The following is a 19,073-nucleotide window of genomic DNA, read 5'->3' as shown; positions in this document are numbered from 1 at the left end:
ATAGCCATAAGCCCAAATGAAGACGTCTTTATTAAGTCTCTTTGTATCGGATATTTGGTCACAGCAACAAGAAAACAGATACAAAGTGATTAATACAGAGCTCTGGAGGTCAGAAGTCCAAAGCAAATCTGACAGTACTGAAGTCAGTATTGGCAAGGAAACATGCCTTGGAGAGCCTATGGGGAACATTCCATTTCTTTGTCTTTGCAGCTCCCACAGGCTTCATGTATTCCATGGCTCAGTCCTTTTCTACCTGGAAGCCAGCAGTGGTTGAGTTTTCTCCATGTTGTCTAATACTTCCATGGCTCGGTGCCCTTTAGATCCCGTGGGATTTCCAGACAATCTTCCTAGTCATGGCAAAGTTAGCATATGAATAAACTTCACTCCCTCACCAGTCTCTATTATTTTTGTTACTTTAGATATTTATTTTATTAGAACACTAGTACGAAAATGAATATCAAAAACTAGGATATTCTCTAGGACTTCTACCTTGATTACTTTTGGACATCTAGAATGGGCAAAATAAGCTACATAACATGAGTTTAAGAATGTTCTCTCTCAACACATTATTTCCCAATTGGTGTAAACAAACGATAAAAACATAGAGCAAACCTCTTTTCACATGCTTTTAAATACAATTCTTGGAGAAAAGCAGGGAATGTAATTCTCAAACCTTCCACCTAGCCAGCCATAAATACATATGGCAAAATTGAATTTCTCTGATTAAAAATCAGAATTTTTGACTCCCAAAGCATCATTATTTTTGGTGATTTATCATGAATCAACTAGAGTTTCTAAGTCTACATCAGTGTGTCTTGTGGTTCCATGTTGTCGTTAGACCTCAAATCTATGCTTGTTAACCCTAAGTGAATGCACTTCTTAGGGGAAGATGGTTGCCCCCCTCCTTACCTCTCTCCAATGAGTCAACTCTTAGGAATCATGCTTTCAAAGTCCTACTAGGAAGGTACTGGGAACTACTGGTTACATACCTATCAGAGAACTTCGCTCATCTACAAGAATCTGTCATTGCGTCTGTCTTCTCAGTAGACAGACTTGGCAAATAGGTTTCCCAGGCTTTTGGGCTTTGTAAATGACTCAAGAACTCTGGGCTTATTAGGGAGTTTAGATGACTGCTATCTTTGTAAAACAGGTCTACAGGCAAGTAAACAAGTGTGTTTAGACCAAGAGTAAGCAAACATTGAAATAGTACTTTAAAGAAAAACATATCCAGTGAACTTATTTAAAAAAAAAAAATAGGATGAGGATAGGGAACATGAAGTTCCATCCCTACTGAAGAGTTATTTCCAATGGCTGTTGGGAAAGGGAAAGTCAGTATCACTCAGAGATACGGTCCCCGGAAGTCTACACAGGCTCCAGTAGATGGTCCTACACTCTTGCACATACACCCAGCACTAAATGGTCTCAGTGGGTTTTTTAAAAAGACAAGAGCACACGAAGGTGAAATGGGAACGTGGTGGTGACTGGCAGAAGAACTGGAAGGAAGGGGAAAGTGAGTAGCTCTGATCAAGGCACATCACGCACATGTATGAAATTCCGTCTCATACATGAGACGAAGCCAAGAGTTGGCGGACAGAGTCAAACAGCTACCCATGAGGGGCTGGTGAGAGCAGGTAAAGCACTGGAGCCAAACCCGAGAACCCAAGTCTGATCCTGCAACTCACTAGGAGGGGGAGAGAACTGACTCCAAGTTGTCCAAGGACCTTGTGTACAAGGCCACTGTCACGAAATCCCATTGTGCCTAAAAGAAATGCTTACAAATTTTAAAAACCAACAGACATATGCCTACAAATGAGTCATTGCCCGAAAGCTGTCACTCAGGGCCAGCTGAACGGTAGCTTTCCTTTTCATGGTTCCAAGCTCTACCAACCTTTTAAAGGCTACTGAGGAGCTACCCCACCGCTAGGGTTAGTGGCTCCTCCAGAGCACAGAGGAAGCCATAAAAAGGAATTCATTTAGAAGCAATTCCAAAGCCAGCGCTGATGAAATTCACAGTGGAAAGCAGCCTATCCACCATGGATGAGATAAAGTCGTGAGCTTCTAAAAGGAGACAGCTGGATGAACACCAGGATCCCTGCCTGTTGCCTGCTCTACCTCAATGTGAGTACTTTTCTGCTCCCAGTTATGAGTCACTCCTGCTGCCAAAGGTCTCTGCAGTAACAGCCTGTATTGTATCCCCTAACCCATGGGGCAAAACCTGTCCTCCTTCAGTTGCTTCCTGTTCCACTGAAGAGAAAAGTAACTGTATACAAAATTGTTACTGAAAAGAGAAGATGCTGTTGTGGCCAACATGGTTTATTGGTTTGTGGGATTCATGTCGAAGAGCTGGGAACTGTGGGCTAGAGAGGTCCTGGAATATTGGAAAGACAGGGAGGCAGAGGGTATGTGTGGTGATATATTGTTTATAATCTGATAAAGCTTAACTGAAGATCAGAATGCAAAGCTAGCCACAAACCCTAGATGCTGCGTTGTGATGGAACATGTCTTTAATCCCAGGAGTCAGGAGAAGGAGGCAGATGGATCTCTGTGAGTTCAAGACCACCATGGGCTACAGGAGAATGAATCATTCTAAGAGAAACAGAGCTCACACCTTTAATCACAGTACTAGAGGGGTATATAAAGAAGAAACAAAGGGTCTCACGGGAGATTCAGTTTCCAGTCAAGGAAGACAGGATCTCCATTTCAGCCTTGGTAGAGGTTAAGAGCTACTGGTTGGCTGCTTTGCTTCTCTGATCTTCAGCTTGAACCCCAATATGTCTCGAGGATTTTATTATTTGTGCTACAACTATGGACCATTTCCTGGGAGTTCAGAAGACTGCAATGCCAAATGAAACACAGGAAGTAATGGTTTCAGAAGGGGACAGATTCTAAAGGAGGCTCATCAGTCAGGTTCTCTACAGGATCAGAATCAAGAATAGTAATGACAGCCACATCAAATCTAAGGATGCTAAGAACATGGCATTGGGCCCTTGCAGCTGAGTGCCTCAACAGTTGGAATACTCCCAGAATAGGTCTCTGTCACTAGGTGACCAGTAGTTACTCAGTCCACAAAGCAGGGTGCCTCCATAGTCCCAGTTTGCTACTGGAAGCCTGGAAAGTTGCTGAGAGTGGCTGGTCCCTAGTCCAGGATGAAAGCTTGCAAATGCTGATTGTGCTATGGCGGTGAAGGCATAAGGAGCCCGATCAACAACAGGGCAGCTCAACTTGGCCTGCAAGTGGGGAGGCCACATGAGCGAGCAGCAGGCAAGATAGACTTCCTTCTGACGTGTTCTTTAGGATCTGCTTTGCTCCCAGAAGGCCATCAGCCTTCCCGTATCAAGTCAGATCTTCAGGTGGGGCTCACTACTGAGCTGACTCTTAATTGTGCCAAGCTGACATTGAAAAGAACCATTACGAAGAAACGGATTGTTTCACCGTGTACCATAAAGCCTAAGGAGGCTACATTCACAAGTCATGGGCTATGCTGTCTGGCAGAAGAGAGTTCAAGACAACGTACCATCCCCGAAGTGGTTATTGCCTACTACATTATAGATCTGCAGCATCAGAGACTGGAAGAGAGGGAAGCAGAGCAGATTACATGGAAAACCTGCCATTCTGGCAAGGCGAGCAATGGTTAGCTGGAGAAAATCATGGACAGACATGTGTTCTTTGGCCAGGAATGGGGATCTTGAGCCTGGTTACAGTTGACGACCAGTTCAGAAGTCACCTACAGGTGGCTGGCCATCCAAAGTATTGCAAAAACACACTCCATCTCTGTAGATTCCAAGGAGCCATTCCAACGCAGTGTTTGGGGAGCTTTCTAATAGATGAATGTGGTGATACACTGTTTATGAGCTAATAAAGTTTGCCTGAAGATCAGAATGCAAAGCCAGTTAGTCTTAGAAGCCAGGCAGTGGTGGCCACATCTTTAATCCCAGCACTGGAGAGGTATCTAAGGCAGGAACAGGATCTCATGCCGTATTTACTCTGCAGTCACGCTGAGGATAGGATCGCCCCAGCATTGGTAGATGTGAAAACTCCCTAGTGGTTGGCTGCTTTGCTTCTCTCATCTTCAGCTTGAACCCCAATATCTGTCTCAGGGGTTTTTATTATTCATGCTACAGAAGAACATGTTTGGCTTCAACAGAAATACAGCTATAGCTTTAGGCATTATATGGCAAAAAAAGGAATGTTAGATCAACATATATTTCCTATCTTATTTATATTCATATTGCATTTACATCTTAATTTATATTCATATCTTATTTAATCTTATTGTATGTTGATCAGCTCAAATGATACAACAAAGGTTAAAAGAAAAACCAACCTCCCCTCCCCCCCAAAAAAATGACTGTCTTTGGGGAGGAGCAGGGGTCTTAGGAGTTGCAATTCAGAAGGCAGATTTGGGGATTTATGTTTCTGTCAATCAATGTCCAAAGCAAGGTATAAAAAATGGGACCTAAGCCAAGCATTGGTGGCACAAGCCTTTAATCCCAGCACTCGGGAGGCAGAGGCAGGCGGATCTCTGTGAGTTCAAGGCCAGCCTGGTCTCCAGAGCGAGTGCCAGGACAGCCTCCAAAAAACAGCAGAAAAAGATTATATAAGCAGAGAGATGATGATGATGTCAGTAAGTGAAGTCTGAGGACATCTCGACCCCACTGGGCACAGTGCAATCCAAGACTCCGATGTCTTTGTTTAGAGTGGCGGTGACCACATTCTAGGCAGCAGCTGGGACTGTGTGTAAGCGCTGTTTGCTAGCTTCCGTTTCGAAAAGCTCTTACTTGCTTTCCATTTTTCTTTTGGATTTCAGTCAATCCTTTAGTAACACTGTTAGAAGTTTTAAATTAGGTACTGAGATTTACCCAAACTCTCCATATAACCCTATTTTGCTGCATTTCCACCTGCATTAACTTTTCTCATAAAGCGATGGCATCTCAATACATGCGTCTTCTATTCCGAGCATCAGTGTTGTTCCATTGGAAGCTGCACTTTCATTTCTCATTCCACGTACTTGCACATTACTGGATCCAGTCCTGGCACCAGTATGGAGCACATCACAAAGGACAGATAAGCCGGGGGGTACCTTGCAAATGCAAAGTCCCTGATGACCGTGATTTGCTCCAGTGGGCACATGACCCGTTTAGAACCCATGGTTCACAATAACCATTTGCTGCCATTTTTTCCAGCAACTATTTATTGGATATGATAGTTTTACCTTTTGTACCTAATATATGTTCCTTACTGCAGAAAGGTAAAACCTTTCAAACTCAAGGGTAACTGAGAGATGGAGCTTAGTGGTTGTAAGAGAAGATGAGCCTTGATGAGATCATCGATACAACCTACCAAGGCTCGGCTTGTTGGGCTTCCTGCTAATGTGACTCACTATGGCTTCTTTTTGGCCAAGTTAGTTTAGCTCAGGTTATCTTATTTGTACTCAGAAGAAGCCTGACATCATGTTGAGCTGTGTGTGTGTGTGTGTATGTGTTGTATGTGTTATATGTATGCATTGTTTATATGTTGTATGTGTATGTGCTGGATCTGTGTTTGTGTGTTGTATGTGTTGTATTTATGGCCATGTGTATATGTGTTGTGTTGTGTATGTGTGTAAATGTGCTGTGTATGTATGTGTGTCGTGTATATGTTGTGTGTGTTATATGTGCTGTGTGTGTCATGTGTGTGTTGTGTGTAATATATACATTGTGTGTTTGTGTATGTGTTGTATGTATGCATTGTGTATATGTTGTGTTTGTGTGTTGTATTTATGGCATGTGTATGTGTTGTGTGTATATATATGTGCTGTGTATGTGCGTCGTGTGCGTCGTGTGTGTGTGTGTGTGTATATATATATATATATATATATATATATATATATATATATATAGTGTGTGTGTGTGTGTGTGTGTGTGTGTATAACTATACTCTCCACACCTTATTATCTTATTCTGATTCCATCTGAGTTTATGACTAAGATTTTATTTTATTCCCCAAAAGTTTGGTGACTCCTCAAAGATACACATTTATATAAAAGAAAGTAAAAGTAAACAAATGAAAGGAGCTTCTTTGAGTGGGAGCTAAAAGAAAAGTTGCAGAATCTTTCAGTCCTGAAAATGTTCACAAATCCCTACATCCAAACTATCTTCATTCGAAATGGGAGGCATTGTTGGGTAATAATTAAATCCTCTCTGGAAGCTGCATTCTGACGAAGAACTGAGTCACTCACTTTATAGTACTGAGTGTCAAACACAGGGCTTTCAGCATAGTGTTCCCAGATTTCACTCTGGTCTCCCCAGTCTAGGGTGTCTGTTGAAAGAATTCCGACGAGACACACAAACTGCAGTGTAGAAGACAGGCAGAGTTTATTCCAAGGTAAAAAGACACTGAGGATGAGGAGGTCACTGGGGGTTGGGCGTGGGGGTCTCAAGGTGAAAGTGGGCAGTGGGCAGAGAGACCACTGTACTGACCTGAAGTTTTAGGTGTGCTGGGTATTACTTCCCGAGTCCCTAGAACAGAGGGCTCGTCCTGAGCCTTCTCTTTCCCAGGTGCTGGGATTACAGATGCACACAGCTATGGCTGCTTGTTTTTTAAATGCATGTGACGGGAATCTAAACTTGGTCTTTATGTCCATGTTGCAATCATTTTACTGACAGAGCCATTTCCCTAGATCAAATACTTGTTTAAATTTAATTCAGTCAACTGTTTGTTCCAGGCAGGCAAAATATATATTCATACAAATATTTTTCCATCTTATAATCATTTAAGTTTATTTTCTTCAATTAAATTCTTAAGGGCTTTATTAAAATATGAACTCTAAAAACAATGTGAAAATTAAAAACCATACAAATCTGCAACAAATACAAATTGAAAGACATTTAGAGAATAAGTCTGAACCACAAATATTTGTGGAGAAAATATTAATGTGTAAATAAAATATACGTTCAGAAAAGTAAGGAGATCTTAGTGAGACAAACGTATTAAAATCTGTCCTATTTGTCTGTCACATCAATGGCCCTAATGTATTCCAGTTCTGCTGTCTGTCTAAACTTGGCCATGTGAATCACACTGTCCGTATTTTTTAGCAAACACGGAAATCCGAGTTTGGCAAGCTCTTGCACCCTGGTTTGCTCTCAGAATGTGTTCTCTTTCATGGAAGGAAGCACACCTTAGCCGGCAGAGCATGAAAGAGCTAATTCACAGAACCAGGAAAAAACCTAAACCTTGAATTGTTTGTCTTTTGAGACAAGGTCTTGCTATGTGGCCCAGGCTGGCCTTAATTCTCCAGCTTTAGCCTCCTAGGTACTGGAATAAACTCTTAACACCTGAGTTTTGTGATACTTGGTTATGCAATAATGGAAAATGTAACTTTCTCTGATGTAGAAGAGTAAATACATAAACAAATCTGTGCTTACTATGAAAATAATTAAGGTTTATAAGCAAACATTATCAAAACTGCTATACTTTTGCAACTCTGGACTCAAATAATTCATTATGGAGATTTCAGCCCACTAAAATATTTCTTACCGTTTAATATTTTACTGCTACCCAAACATCCTATGTAGCGATTGTACCAATCTAAACAACGAACTAAGTACATGATAAATATTTTTATTTTTAAACAATGAATTGTACATTTTTTCATATAAAAGATGAGATTTAATCATCAGGTTTCAAAAAATAACTATTTTTTTACAGAACCCAATGGTCTCTAAGTCCACAGCTTCTATCCCATAGCGTTCACAGATTCATAATCTCTTGAATAATTTCCAATATCCCTTAAAATAAAACTTCATAAAAGATATTTTTATTTAACACATTCAAACTTAACAAGTTACAGTCCAACTGTTCAGGCCTCCAGGTACCACTGGGTACTGTTCAGCCAAATGCTGGAGGATTAATTCTCTGTATTCACTTTTATTAAGAAGAGGTTTTTGGTGGTGAGAACGAATAACCTCTCGTTTGTTGCCTGGAAGCCTAGAATAGGATCGTTGGTTTCTAGGCTTGCTACTTGCTGCTTAGCAACCTGCCCCACATGCCTGCCTTCCTTTCTGTTGTACAGCACGGTGGACATGGGGGTAGGCTGCCGATAGATGAACACGCGACGAAGGCACTCGCAGAGGGCGGCATAGGAGTAATTGGGGGCGCAGGCAAAGAACTTCTTGTCTCTCTTTGATGCTTGGACGTAACCTGACAAAAAAGAAAAGAAAAGAACTAAATGTTAAAAAGAAGAGAGAAAAGTCATGACTGAACACTATTTCACAGCATCCATTACAAATTTCAATAGTTAAGTAAGACATATACCATTAACAGTCAACAATGGATGAAGTCAACATCATTAACACGAAGCCCCAGCTTCTTCTAAGAGGTGCAAAAACACAACTTTAATTCCTAAGGAACAAGACGGGGCTTCTCTCAACAAAAGCATAATACAGTTCTATTTCATTTCCATGGGATAAAATAATAAACGTCTAAAATCTCACAAACCAAAATGCACAGGAATCTAAATGTCTAATTCAAAAACAAAAACCCTGAAATGACATCTTTAAAAAATGCTTTGAAACAAATGACGGAAAGGCCTCCCATGCCCATGGATGGGCAGAATCAGCACTGTGAAATTGTTCTATTAGTGAAAGTGGTTCACACAGTTCAAAAGAGATCCTCGCAAAATTCTAACCGCATCCTTTACAGACACAGAGAAACAATCCTGGAACTCACAGGGAAACACAGAGGACCCTAAATAGTAAAGAAATTCTAAGCAGACAGTAATGGCTAGAGGTTATTACAGTCCTTCTTGACCTCAAGCCGTACCACAGAGCCCCAAGAACACAGACAGGAAAACGGACATACAGACAAATGGAGTGGTATGGAGGACTCATAGATAAATAAGCACAGCCAAAGCCACATAACTGACAACAAAGCTGTGTCTAATCAACATTAGAAACCCTACAGCCTGTGTAACAGGGAACTCTGGGGAACTCTACACGGAGAAGAAGGAAATTAGTCTCACTTTACAATTCAACAACTCTACATGGAGAAGAAGGAAATTAGTCTCACTTTATCAATTCAAAGTAGATCAAAAAGTTTAAGACCTGAATTCTGAAACTCGTGTAGAGGAAAACATGTTAGTAACAACTGATAAGCAAAGGAAGGCCTTTCTGAAAAGGACGGCAATAGCTCCAGAGATAAAAACCACAAAATGTCACTGGATACATGGGATTCAAAAGGCATCCCTCTGTTGGGTATCTAAGCTAATTCTGTATCTTCACTTCTGTGAATAGTGATGTAATAAACATGGGTGTGCAAGCAAGGAGACAATGCATTGTGAGAAGACAGCCTACAGAGTGGGACACTGCCCTTGCCATCCCTGGATTGGAGAGATGATCTGTGCCCAGAGTACAAAAAGAAGTCAAACTACCCGAAACCCAAACAATCCAGTCTGTCAGTGGTAAAGAAATGCACAGGTACTTCTCAAAAGTTAAAGCACAAACATCCAGTAGACATATAAAAAATGTTCATCAGCGTTAATGTGGAAATTCAAATGAGCTCTCCACTGAGATTCTGCCTGAGTGACCGAGCATAGCTGTTGTTCGGAGCACAGAAGACAAGAAATGTTGAGGAGAATGAGGGCAAAGAAGAGCCCTCGCTTCAGTGCTGACGGGAGTGTGCACTGCTGCAGACACTGTGGAAACCAGCACAATCTGAAAAACAGAACTACCGTCTGATCCATCTATAGCTGGTCATATACTGGGGGAAAGCAAAGTTAGAACACCAGGGATGCTTGCACACCCATGTTTATTACATCACTATTCACAGAAGTGAAGATACAGAATTAGCTTAGATACCCAACAGAGGGATGCATAAAGTGTGATACACACACTGCCCAAGTATGGTGTCCTACGCACCTGTGAAGAACATAATTATGTCATCTACAGGGGACAGATGTGAATGGCCTTTACCATGCTCAATGAAAGCAGATCCAGAAAGAAAAATATTGCCTGTTTCTTTCACATACCAACTCTAGATGTGCGCGCGCACGCGCGCGCGCACATACACACACACACACACACACACACACACACACACACCCTAACACACACACACACACACACACACACACACACACACACACCCTAACACACACACACACACACACACACACACACACACACACACACGCACGCGCGCGCACGCACGCACGCACACACACACGTCAACACAAAGAGGGACAGAAAGGTCGATCAGACAGGTGACAATGTAGGGCGAGGAGGCTTTTGAGGAAAGTGGGAAGTGAAGAAGAAAGGAGGAGACAAAATCTCAGTTTCTCTCACATGCAAATTCTAGATTTAAATGCTAACATGTATATCTGTATATTTGTACATATGTCTATATATGTTTACATATAGTGAGTAAAGCCACGAGGCATAAGCAGGACATAAGGAGGTAGGCCATGAAGGGGGAAAGTGGAGAGACAGGCATCTATCTGAGAAGATGAGCATAAGCTCTACAGGCAACTTTGATAGGAAGGAACCTAACAACTCAAGAATACTGTCTAATATAAAATTGATTTAACTCAGGATCAAGTATAGCAGAATTCATTTGCAAGAGGGGTTTGACATGCAATCAAAGACTCTGAGCATCTAAAAGGGACCTGGGAGAACTTTGCTCTTCCTGAAGGAAGGAAGATAATTACAAAATAGGAGTTACAGGAGATGCCAGAAATTGTGTGGTTAATTAATCCATCGGCCCTCTTAGTATTTCAAGTCGTACAAATCCATTCAGATTCTGAGTGAAGCAGTTTGGTCCTAAGTGCTAGGTGCAAATTTCCTCATCAATTCTAGTTGCAGATATATAGGTTTTAAAAGCCACAATTTTACATTTTTGCTGCCAGCTTAAAATAAGCTTCCAAGAAAGCAATAACTGTAGCTAATTCACATAACAGAGTTCCCACACAATATGAATATGCTTTTGACATAAAACCAATGATTGCATAGTCTATACTTACATACTTTAAATTTTTTCGTGGTGTAGTTTTGAAATAAATATTTTCCCCTTTAACAATAAGTTCAATTTATACTTATCCTTTTCATAAACAAATACCTTCTGCTTTAGCAATAAATTCAATTTATATTTAGGCTTTTCACAATTGCTTTCATTACCATGGCCTCTTGTCTTCATTGGGACTTGGATTTTGAGTCAAGAGTCTTGGTATATAACTCTGGCTGGCCTCACACTCCTGCCTCCTGCCCCCGCCTCCTCCGTCCAGGTGGTGGGAATGCAGGTATATACCACCAGGCCTGGCTTCTTTTACACTGAAGTTCAGTGAAGTATGTCTTCTCATTAAAAGTGGACATCCCTGCACAGCAACTGTATAATGCTTTAGAAGAGTACTCTCCGAAGAGACATAAATACAAGTTGTGTGCACAGCAATGCCAAAGCCCCTGCTCATGCTGTATTTAATTCAACTCATTAGGAAGATTCAAATGGTTATATTGTCACTTCCATGTTCAATCTGTGTCACGCAATTGTAGGAACAGGTTCATCTTTCTATTCTAACAGTTTAACCCCAGGAAACAGAACACAGACAACCAAGTTGTAGTACAGACCAATTAACTAGCGGGGCTCAAATGAGAAAGACCAGTTTTCCGAAGATGACTAAGTGGGTGGACTGGAAAGGCCACTAAGGAGAGTGCTTTCTACCTAGGGCATTGAAGGTGGCGATGTGCTCCCACATGTCATCCTGCTTGTTGCAGTGCGGCTGCCAGAGGAGGGCATCGACATCGTGGCGCAGACAGAAGCAAGGCATTTCTTTAGGGTCCACGACGACTGAGAACAGGTACTGGTTGCTGCCAAGGCTCACCTACAGGGGTAAAAATAAATGCATTCACGGCAAGTTAGTCAACATGGTGACAACTGACATACGACATCAGCAGTAACCGCTTTAAAACTAACTTTTCCTCCCTCCGTTCTTTCTAAGGCAAGGTAGCTCAGGCTGGCCTTGTACTTGGCAATTCTGTTTCAACCTTGGACTTTGGGCATGCACCAGACACCATGCCTTGCTTGCCCTAAGTTTTGAGGACCTAATTGGATTGCGTCTTCATAGAATTCCTGAGAGCAGTGTGTTTCTGTTACATTCATTTTAAAGCTGAGTGAAGCAATGATGCACAGGGCACTTATCTTGTCCAAGGCCAGGATGGGTTTAAGTTACGGACGGACATGAAATTTGGACCCAGAGTCTCTGCTCTTCACCATCATGCCATCTGTCTGAAGGCACCAGCCCACTCAAACATACGGCTCTGGCAGGCTTTGCCCTTCTCCCCCATTTCCTCTGCCTTGCTAAAAACCACTAGATGGCACTCCTGACGCCAGCCCCCAAAGCCCACTCCCTTATTTGACTACTTCCTCCTCTGAAGCTGACCACCAAGGCCCAGCTATCAGGTCCAGCTGTCAAAGTATTGAAGTCTAGCAATCAACCCCACCCCCTTTGGCTCACCCAAGTCCCATGCCCAATTAAACACCTCATCCTAAGGCAGGGTTCACCCTTTACCTTTACAAACTGCCATTTGCCTGTGGGCCACAGCTGCCTCCTCTCTATCCAGAAACGGCCCTTTGTCCCTCCCAAACAAATGTTCTCCCCCTCCTTTATTCCCTTGCCCTTCTCCCCCCTCCTCTACCTCCTGGCTTTGTCTCTTATTCCCTGACCTATGTCGCTCTGGGAAAAACAAATCTTTGTGCTGAGAACTTGGTCTTGGGGTGTCTTTTCACTATCTACCCCTCACTGTTAACAGTTCAACATATAATACAAAGTACAGGTTAAATAGAAAGAATAGTTTGAAGTCATAGAATATAAGCATTACACTTACTAATGTGAACTTGTCAATATTACCGGGAATAATTAATAGCTAGTACAACTTAAGAGCATTTTCTGTATACCAGGCATGCTCTAACTACTAATCTCCACAGCTCAAGTGGCTGCTCTTCTCTTCCTGCGACAGTTGAAAATGGTACTTTGAGATTTTGAGTAATTGTTTCCATGCTACAAGGAGAAAAAAAATCACTATCAGATAAAGCCTCAGATCTATTTACAGAATGCTCCACTGTGCTCCTGAATTACAGTATTAATATCAATAATACTGTCAGCAGCGCTTACTGTAATGCTCATTCCACTACAGAGATCATCACTTGAGACTCACAGCTGGATGCCACTCACAGAGATACTCCATTAATCGAGCTGGGCTGCAGCCATATCTTCATCAGCCATTTTATTATTAGAGGGTTAAATGTCAGCAGAGATAATATCAAGTGTAGATGCTAAGCTTAGGGTTAGGGTTGAGATGGCTGGTGTGTGATAAATGTTGACTTGAGTCTATACATTTTATAGTACAGTGAAGAACAAAATGTCGGTTAAGAAGCTGAGGCCTGACTTGTACTCTGTAAGGAAAGCTGTGAAACAAACGTAAGGATTTATCGGTTCACCAGGGCAGCCTCGGCTCTGAGAGTCCAACAGCAAAGCTGCCACCTCATGAGAGTAACACCCAGGAGCTCACTCTCTGCAGCAGGGAAATGGGCTGCTGTGCTCTCAGCAGTGCTTATTTCTTCTTTCCCTCTGCTGTGGACTGCCAGTGGCTCAGTGAGACTTCTTTTCACAATTCCACTAGTGAATGGGCCTGGAAAGAAAGCCTCGGAGCACCCTGCACTCCTGCAACTCAGCCCTCCTCTCCACTGTTTGCCTCTGAACTACCGACAGCTTTCCCACAAGGACAAACCTAGCTGAGGGCAACAAGAGACCTTTCATAAACAGAACAGCAGAGAGAAAGGAACAAAGCACTGAAAGCTTAACCAAGAGAGAGAGCAGCCATGCAAACGAGAGGGTGAGATAAGGTCTCTCCCCGTCAGCCCCTTGTTCTGCTGAGATCTCTCTCTCCTTCCACGTACTTTCCATACTTGTGCTACACGGTATGTCAAAGGGCTACTGACCAGACACCCACAAGTTCCAGTCGGCCTTCCCGACTCCTCTTGTCCTCATACACGTTCTGCTTATCCAAGACACAGTTCAGTCATCACCTGTTCTGGGAATACTTATGATCCGAGGAGATGCCCAACTCTAAAAACTCATTACACGCCTACCATTTCAAACGAAATATACTGTTATGTTAGTGTATAGCTAAGCTGCAGACCATCTACGGAAGGCAAAATATTACCACCCCGGGACACCCTCACCTTCGTCCTCGGGAACCTCTACTTCTTTAGATCATGAGGAGGTATGTTTAGGACTTCAAATGGCAAGATCACCCTGACTTATCTGATGAGTAAGAGTCCTCGTAAGAGGGGGAGAGAAGGTCACAAACATAGCAAAGACAAAGCGGGTGACAGTGAGATACTCCACTGCTGACTGTGTGACCAAGGGATGGGCTAAAAGCCACGTCACGCAAGCAGCCTCGGGAGCGAGACAGGCAAGGGACAAGTTCTCCCCTGCAGCTCCTCAAAGCAATGCAGACAGACCTACAACCCAAAAACTAAAACATCAGTTCTCTGATCATCCCCTAAGACTAAAAAGACAAATTAAAATGGGAAAATTAGGAGAAAAGTGAGCAAAACTGGCAAAAACAAAAAAATAATGAAACTGGGTTATTTTGTTAAATGAATTAAAATGATCAATTTCTAGGCAGACCGACCAAGAAACATTCTATCACATATAAAAGAGAGAGTCACTAGAGATTCTGTTAGCATCAAAGGTGATTAAAGAGGATAAGAACTTCCCCTAACATATTAAAAAAAAAAAAGCTGGATGGGATGAATATTGAGAGTCACGCTTCCTCTTTTGAGCACAATCACTGACATACCATTTTTGCATGGGATGTCATGCTACTTGAAACAACTGACAAACTGTAGTTACTAACAACCAGACGTCTGATGCCAGCACGGAAGGTGCAGTAAAGCACCGGGAAGCAGGCAGTGACGTACAACACAGCTACCCGACTCCACAGTAGAAGCCAGTTTCAAGTCTATTGGCTTCTGTCACTCGTATTTAAGATTTCTGGGTATAAAAAGACCTCTCATAACAGAAGATTTTTGTTGTAGTTGTTTGGCACGTAGGTGCACTGACAGCATAACCATGGATACCTGAGTTTGGATTTCAGCACCACATAATAAGCTAGGCATCCTGCAACTGCCTGTAACACCAACTTTCAGGGATCTGATGCCCTCTACTTGCCTCTCTGCGCATTCATGAGCACACACACGCATATAAATCATTTTTAAAGTTATTAATAGCAAGAGAAATGCAATTTTTTTAACGTTCAGTGTCAGAAATGGGTATGAAGGAAGCTACTATATATAAAACAGTCACAACTGGGTATAAAAAGTAGGCAGAGGAAAAAGCCTGCAAAGTGTCAATATACAACAGAACTCAAACAACATGCCAGTGTTTCACTGGATTTGGCAGTATGGGAACGAGACTACTTTGTGGAGTGATGAGATTTATCACACCCAATAACTTTCAACCAAACTATTTTTGGTAAAACACGTATTTCATTCATTTTTTATCTGCCAAATTTCTGTTATCCATAGCTTTTTAGAATTCCTAATAGCAAGAACTTACCACATGAGTTGTTTTTAATGTATTGCCATCAAATCTGCATAAACTGGAGCTCTCTTCAAAGAAAAGATCACATTCTTCTAATTCCTGAGCATTACAGGGAGGTTTTTCTTTATCCGGATTTGGATTCTGAAGCCAAAACAATAAAATACATAACTGAATTTAAAAAAGCAACTAATTCATCACACAATAGAAAATAAATCATTCATCTTTTCAAAAAAATGTTGTCAAAATGACAGATGCTTTCAGTAGGACGCAGTGTTTCAAGCCTATGAACCCAGGACTCAAATGTTTGAGACAGAGGGACCATCAGGACTTCAAAGCCAGTCTGGGACACACAGTGAGACTTGTACACAGAGCTTGTTCAGTCTGGACTAGAGTCCTGTACCAAAAAACTAAAACCAATCAACCAAGCCAGCAACAACAAAAACCCTTAGCTACTGGAAAAGCGTTCTATACACTCAAAGATGGAAAGAAGACTGAACATGTTGAGATGTGGAAGACAGAAAACAAGAATCTGAGTGAGCATCTCGATATAAAAACACAAAGTGAGAACAGAAAACAAAACATGAGATACATAATTAGCCAATGCATGGAGTTTAAAGATAGAACAAACTGAACAGTACAGATCATCAGAAATCACTGTATGCTTAAAAAATCAGAGCGCACAGCAAGTGACAATAAGAAGACTGCTGAAAAGAGGTCATAAAGAGAATATGCTAAAGGCAGCCAGGAGAAAATACTTTGCATGACTGAACAAGCACACAGATAACCGACTTCTCCCATAGCTACTTAAGCCAAATAAGATAGAGCGTTTCTAAAACACACCCTGCTACTACCATTGAATCATACTCTTAACAAAGGTAACTGAAAGTGTTAAACAAGAAAAAGACTTTTACCAACAAAAGCTGAGAGAACTAATCACCAGCACAGGTACCCCGCTGCCAGAAACTCTTCAAGAAACTTTTAGAAATTTGAAAAAGAAATAGGAGACACAGAACGGCAAAGGACAGAAATAAGCACAAAATGAAACAGATAAGAACACCGAGTCTTAGACTTCTAGAGCAGCAACGCTTTCGATCCCTGAGACCAAAGGAACTGCAGGGACAGGCGTGACACTACCAACGAGAGACATGGTTACTGTTTTTACTTTATTGCTATCGCACCTTATTCTTTTTTAAACTTACTGTCATCTAGACAATAGTTAGGCTTTCTCTTGGTTAGGCTCTCAATGTTTTATTCATGATTGTGTGCTCCTGATGACCTGGGGAAAGAGGGAGTCATACACTTACCCTGGAGAGGTATGTGGTACAGCTCAGCCCCACAGAAGCTTTACTTTCGTTTTGTGAGGAAACTTCACAGCAATTTCTACACTGGTTAGGTATGTATATCTGTATGTTTATGTCTATTACAGCACTATTTACAACAGTTAAGTCATAGAATCAGTCTAGGTTATTAATATATCAATGGCATAATTGTAATTTCTCCTCTGTCAACATTGGTTGAGTCTTCTAAAGAATGTCAAGATACATACCTACATTTATACACCATGTAAAATATGCCTTCACATTTCCATATATATATATTCAGAGTAAAACAGAAGTAATAGAACTTCAGTCCACATTGATTAGGTGACAAGTGCTTACGTGTGTCATTTACATTAGGAAAGGCGCACTAATGCTTGACGTGCCATGATCTTCACGTAAGATACTTGTGGATTCTGGGACAGAGCCTTACTGCTGTAATCGCTCACCAGTTCGTCGGAGGTCAGGTGCATCAAGCGCTCTGCTATTTCGGCACACTGGGCTGGGTCTCTCAGAAGTTCTCCCTGTTTGTCACCAACCAACAGCTCTGGCCATGTCAGACCCTCATTCTTCTTAATCAAGGAAATCTCCAAGCTAAGAGATCAAATGAGAAACATGACGCTACGTTAAACATTACACATTTTAAACCAGATGCGGTATTTCATTCCATTATCCCTGCATTCAGAAGGCTCACACAGGAAAGACTCAAGAGTTCATGGTCACTGTGTAGTGAGAGCACGTATCAAAATTACAGTCAGAAGAGGGAGGAGGAAGACGACAAAGGAAGAGAGAGGAGGGGAACGTAAATATGACTTATCTAGTATCTGGAGAATATTTTACCACATCTCTTACTCAGTTTGGCTTTACATGTGATGGGGAAAAAAAATCTATAATCCAATGACAAACAACCTACACTTAATAACTAAACATGAAAGCACCACTAGAAATGGAGCTTCCAGACAGACTGTGGTGTGACTGGCAAGACAGCATGTAGAAGATTATAGAAAATACTGTTGGAATGCAGGTGTGCAGTGTGTTAGTAAGCCCCAGGAACAGAAGGACAGCAGCAGGGATCTATGGGCCACGGAGGGAGGGGCAGGAGGGGTGGGAACAGGACAACTAACCTCTTAGGACACAGACCCAACAATTTACTATCATAAGCTAATAGTCTTAATATGGAATTTTAATCAAAGACAGGGCAAGTTAAATCAATGTTAATTTTAAAACATGGATTTTTTAAGGAACTGTAAACAAATATAGGAATTAAAAAAAACTTTGTAATATAGGAAAAATATTAATATGCCTATATAACTTGTTTTTTTAAAAAAATCTAATTCTATACATTCAAGCTGTTAAAAAGAAACTCCCAATGCACTAGGCAGGGCCTGCCAGAGACCTGGAGATCAAGAACTTATGTTCAGGAGAACGAAGCACTGAGTTGGGGCAGACCATGGACAGGGGAGGAGGCAGTTAGCTGTCCAGTGTTCCTCTGGACAGGACAGGCAGCTCAGCGGGCAGGCCTTGTGGTGCTTCCACGGTGAGGAATCTTTCCCATGAGCTATTTCTGACAAATGTGCACCAGCTAACCCTCGACCTGGAACACAGCCTCAAGCACACAAATCCAAGAGTACAATATACCCTACTATTGCAGTTATCAAATAGAACCTGCAAGCATACCAACTGTTCTTTAGCAAGGTTACTAACATGAATTCGTAAAATAATCAAGGCATTAAAAATTTTCTGCAACTATTTAAGAGACTGTACAAAATAATCTCACTTCTATAATAGAAGTTCTTGTCGTTAACACTGACAAGCACCACCACAATCAATAACGTGCAGACATTGTTATGTTCTCTGAGGAATACACTAACCTGCTGGAATGGTAATAACGAAGGCTCATACTCACCTAATGCTTTACCATAAGACAGGGACTACCTGAGGGACTTCATGTTCTACCTCATTTATTGCTCAGCAAAACCAAATAAAGTTCTATCTTCATGTCCATGTTCCAAATATGAATGAAAACACCTCAGAGGTTAAGTAACTTGCCAAACTCACTAGCTAGGAAAGCACCGCATTTAACAGTGTGTTCTAGCTGCTAATTTTATTTGCTAATTTTTAACTGCCAATTTTAAATGCTATCCTCAAGACTTGTGCACACCCTATACATGATCAAACAGATG

General features: G+C 41.6%; 1 protein-coding gene across 2 annotated transcripts in view; it reads right to left on the bottom strand.

Moving 5' to 3' along the window:
- Positions 1-7,583: 7,583 nt before the first annotated feature.
- Positions 7,584-19,073, bottom strand: part of Nudcd1 (NudC domain containing 1) — a 34,236-nt gene continuing 22,746 nt past the window's right edge. For both annotated transcript variants that reach the window (XM_027431445.2, XM_027431446.2), the window contains exons 7-10: positions 17,340-17,484; positions 15,590-15,715; positions 11,689-11,848; positions 7,584-8,178 (exon numbers count right to left, since the gene is read on the bottom strand). In XM_027431445.2, the coding sequence (XP_027287246.1) occupies positions 7,886-8,178; positions 11,689-11,848; positions 15,590-15,715; positions 17,340-17,484 (724 nt within the window). In that variant the 3' untranslated portion in view covers positions 7,584-7,885. The remainder of the gene's footprint in view (positions 8,179-11,688; positions 11,849-15,589; positions 15,716-17,339; positions 17,485-19,073) is intronic.

Source organism: Cricetulus griseus, chromosome 10 (genome assembly GCF_003668045.3).
Source record: "Cricetulus griseus strain 17A/GY chromosome 10, alternate assembly CriGri-PICRH-1.0, whole genome shotgun sequence".
Classification (NCBI taxonomy): Eukaryota; Metazoa; Chordata; class Mammalia; order Rodentia; family Cricetidae; genus Cricetulus; species Cricetulus griseus.
This window is presented reverse-complemented; position numbering and strand designations above follow the sequence as displayed.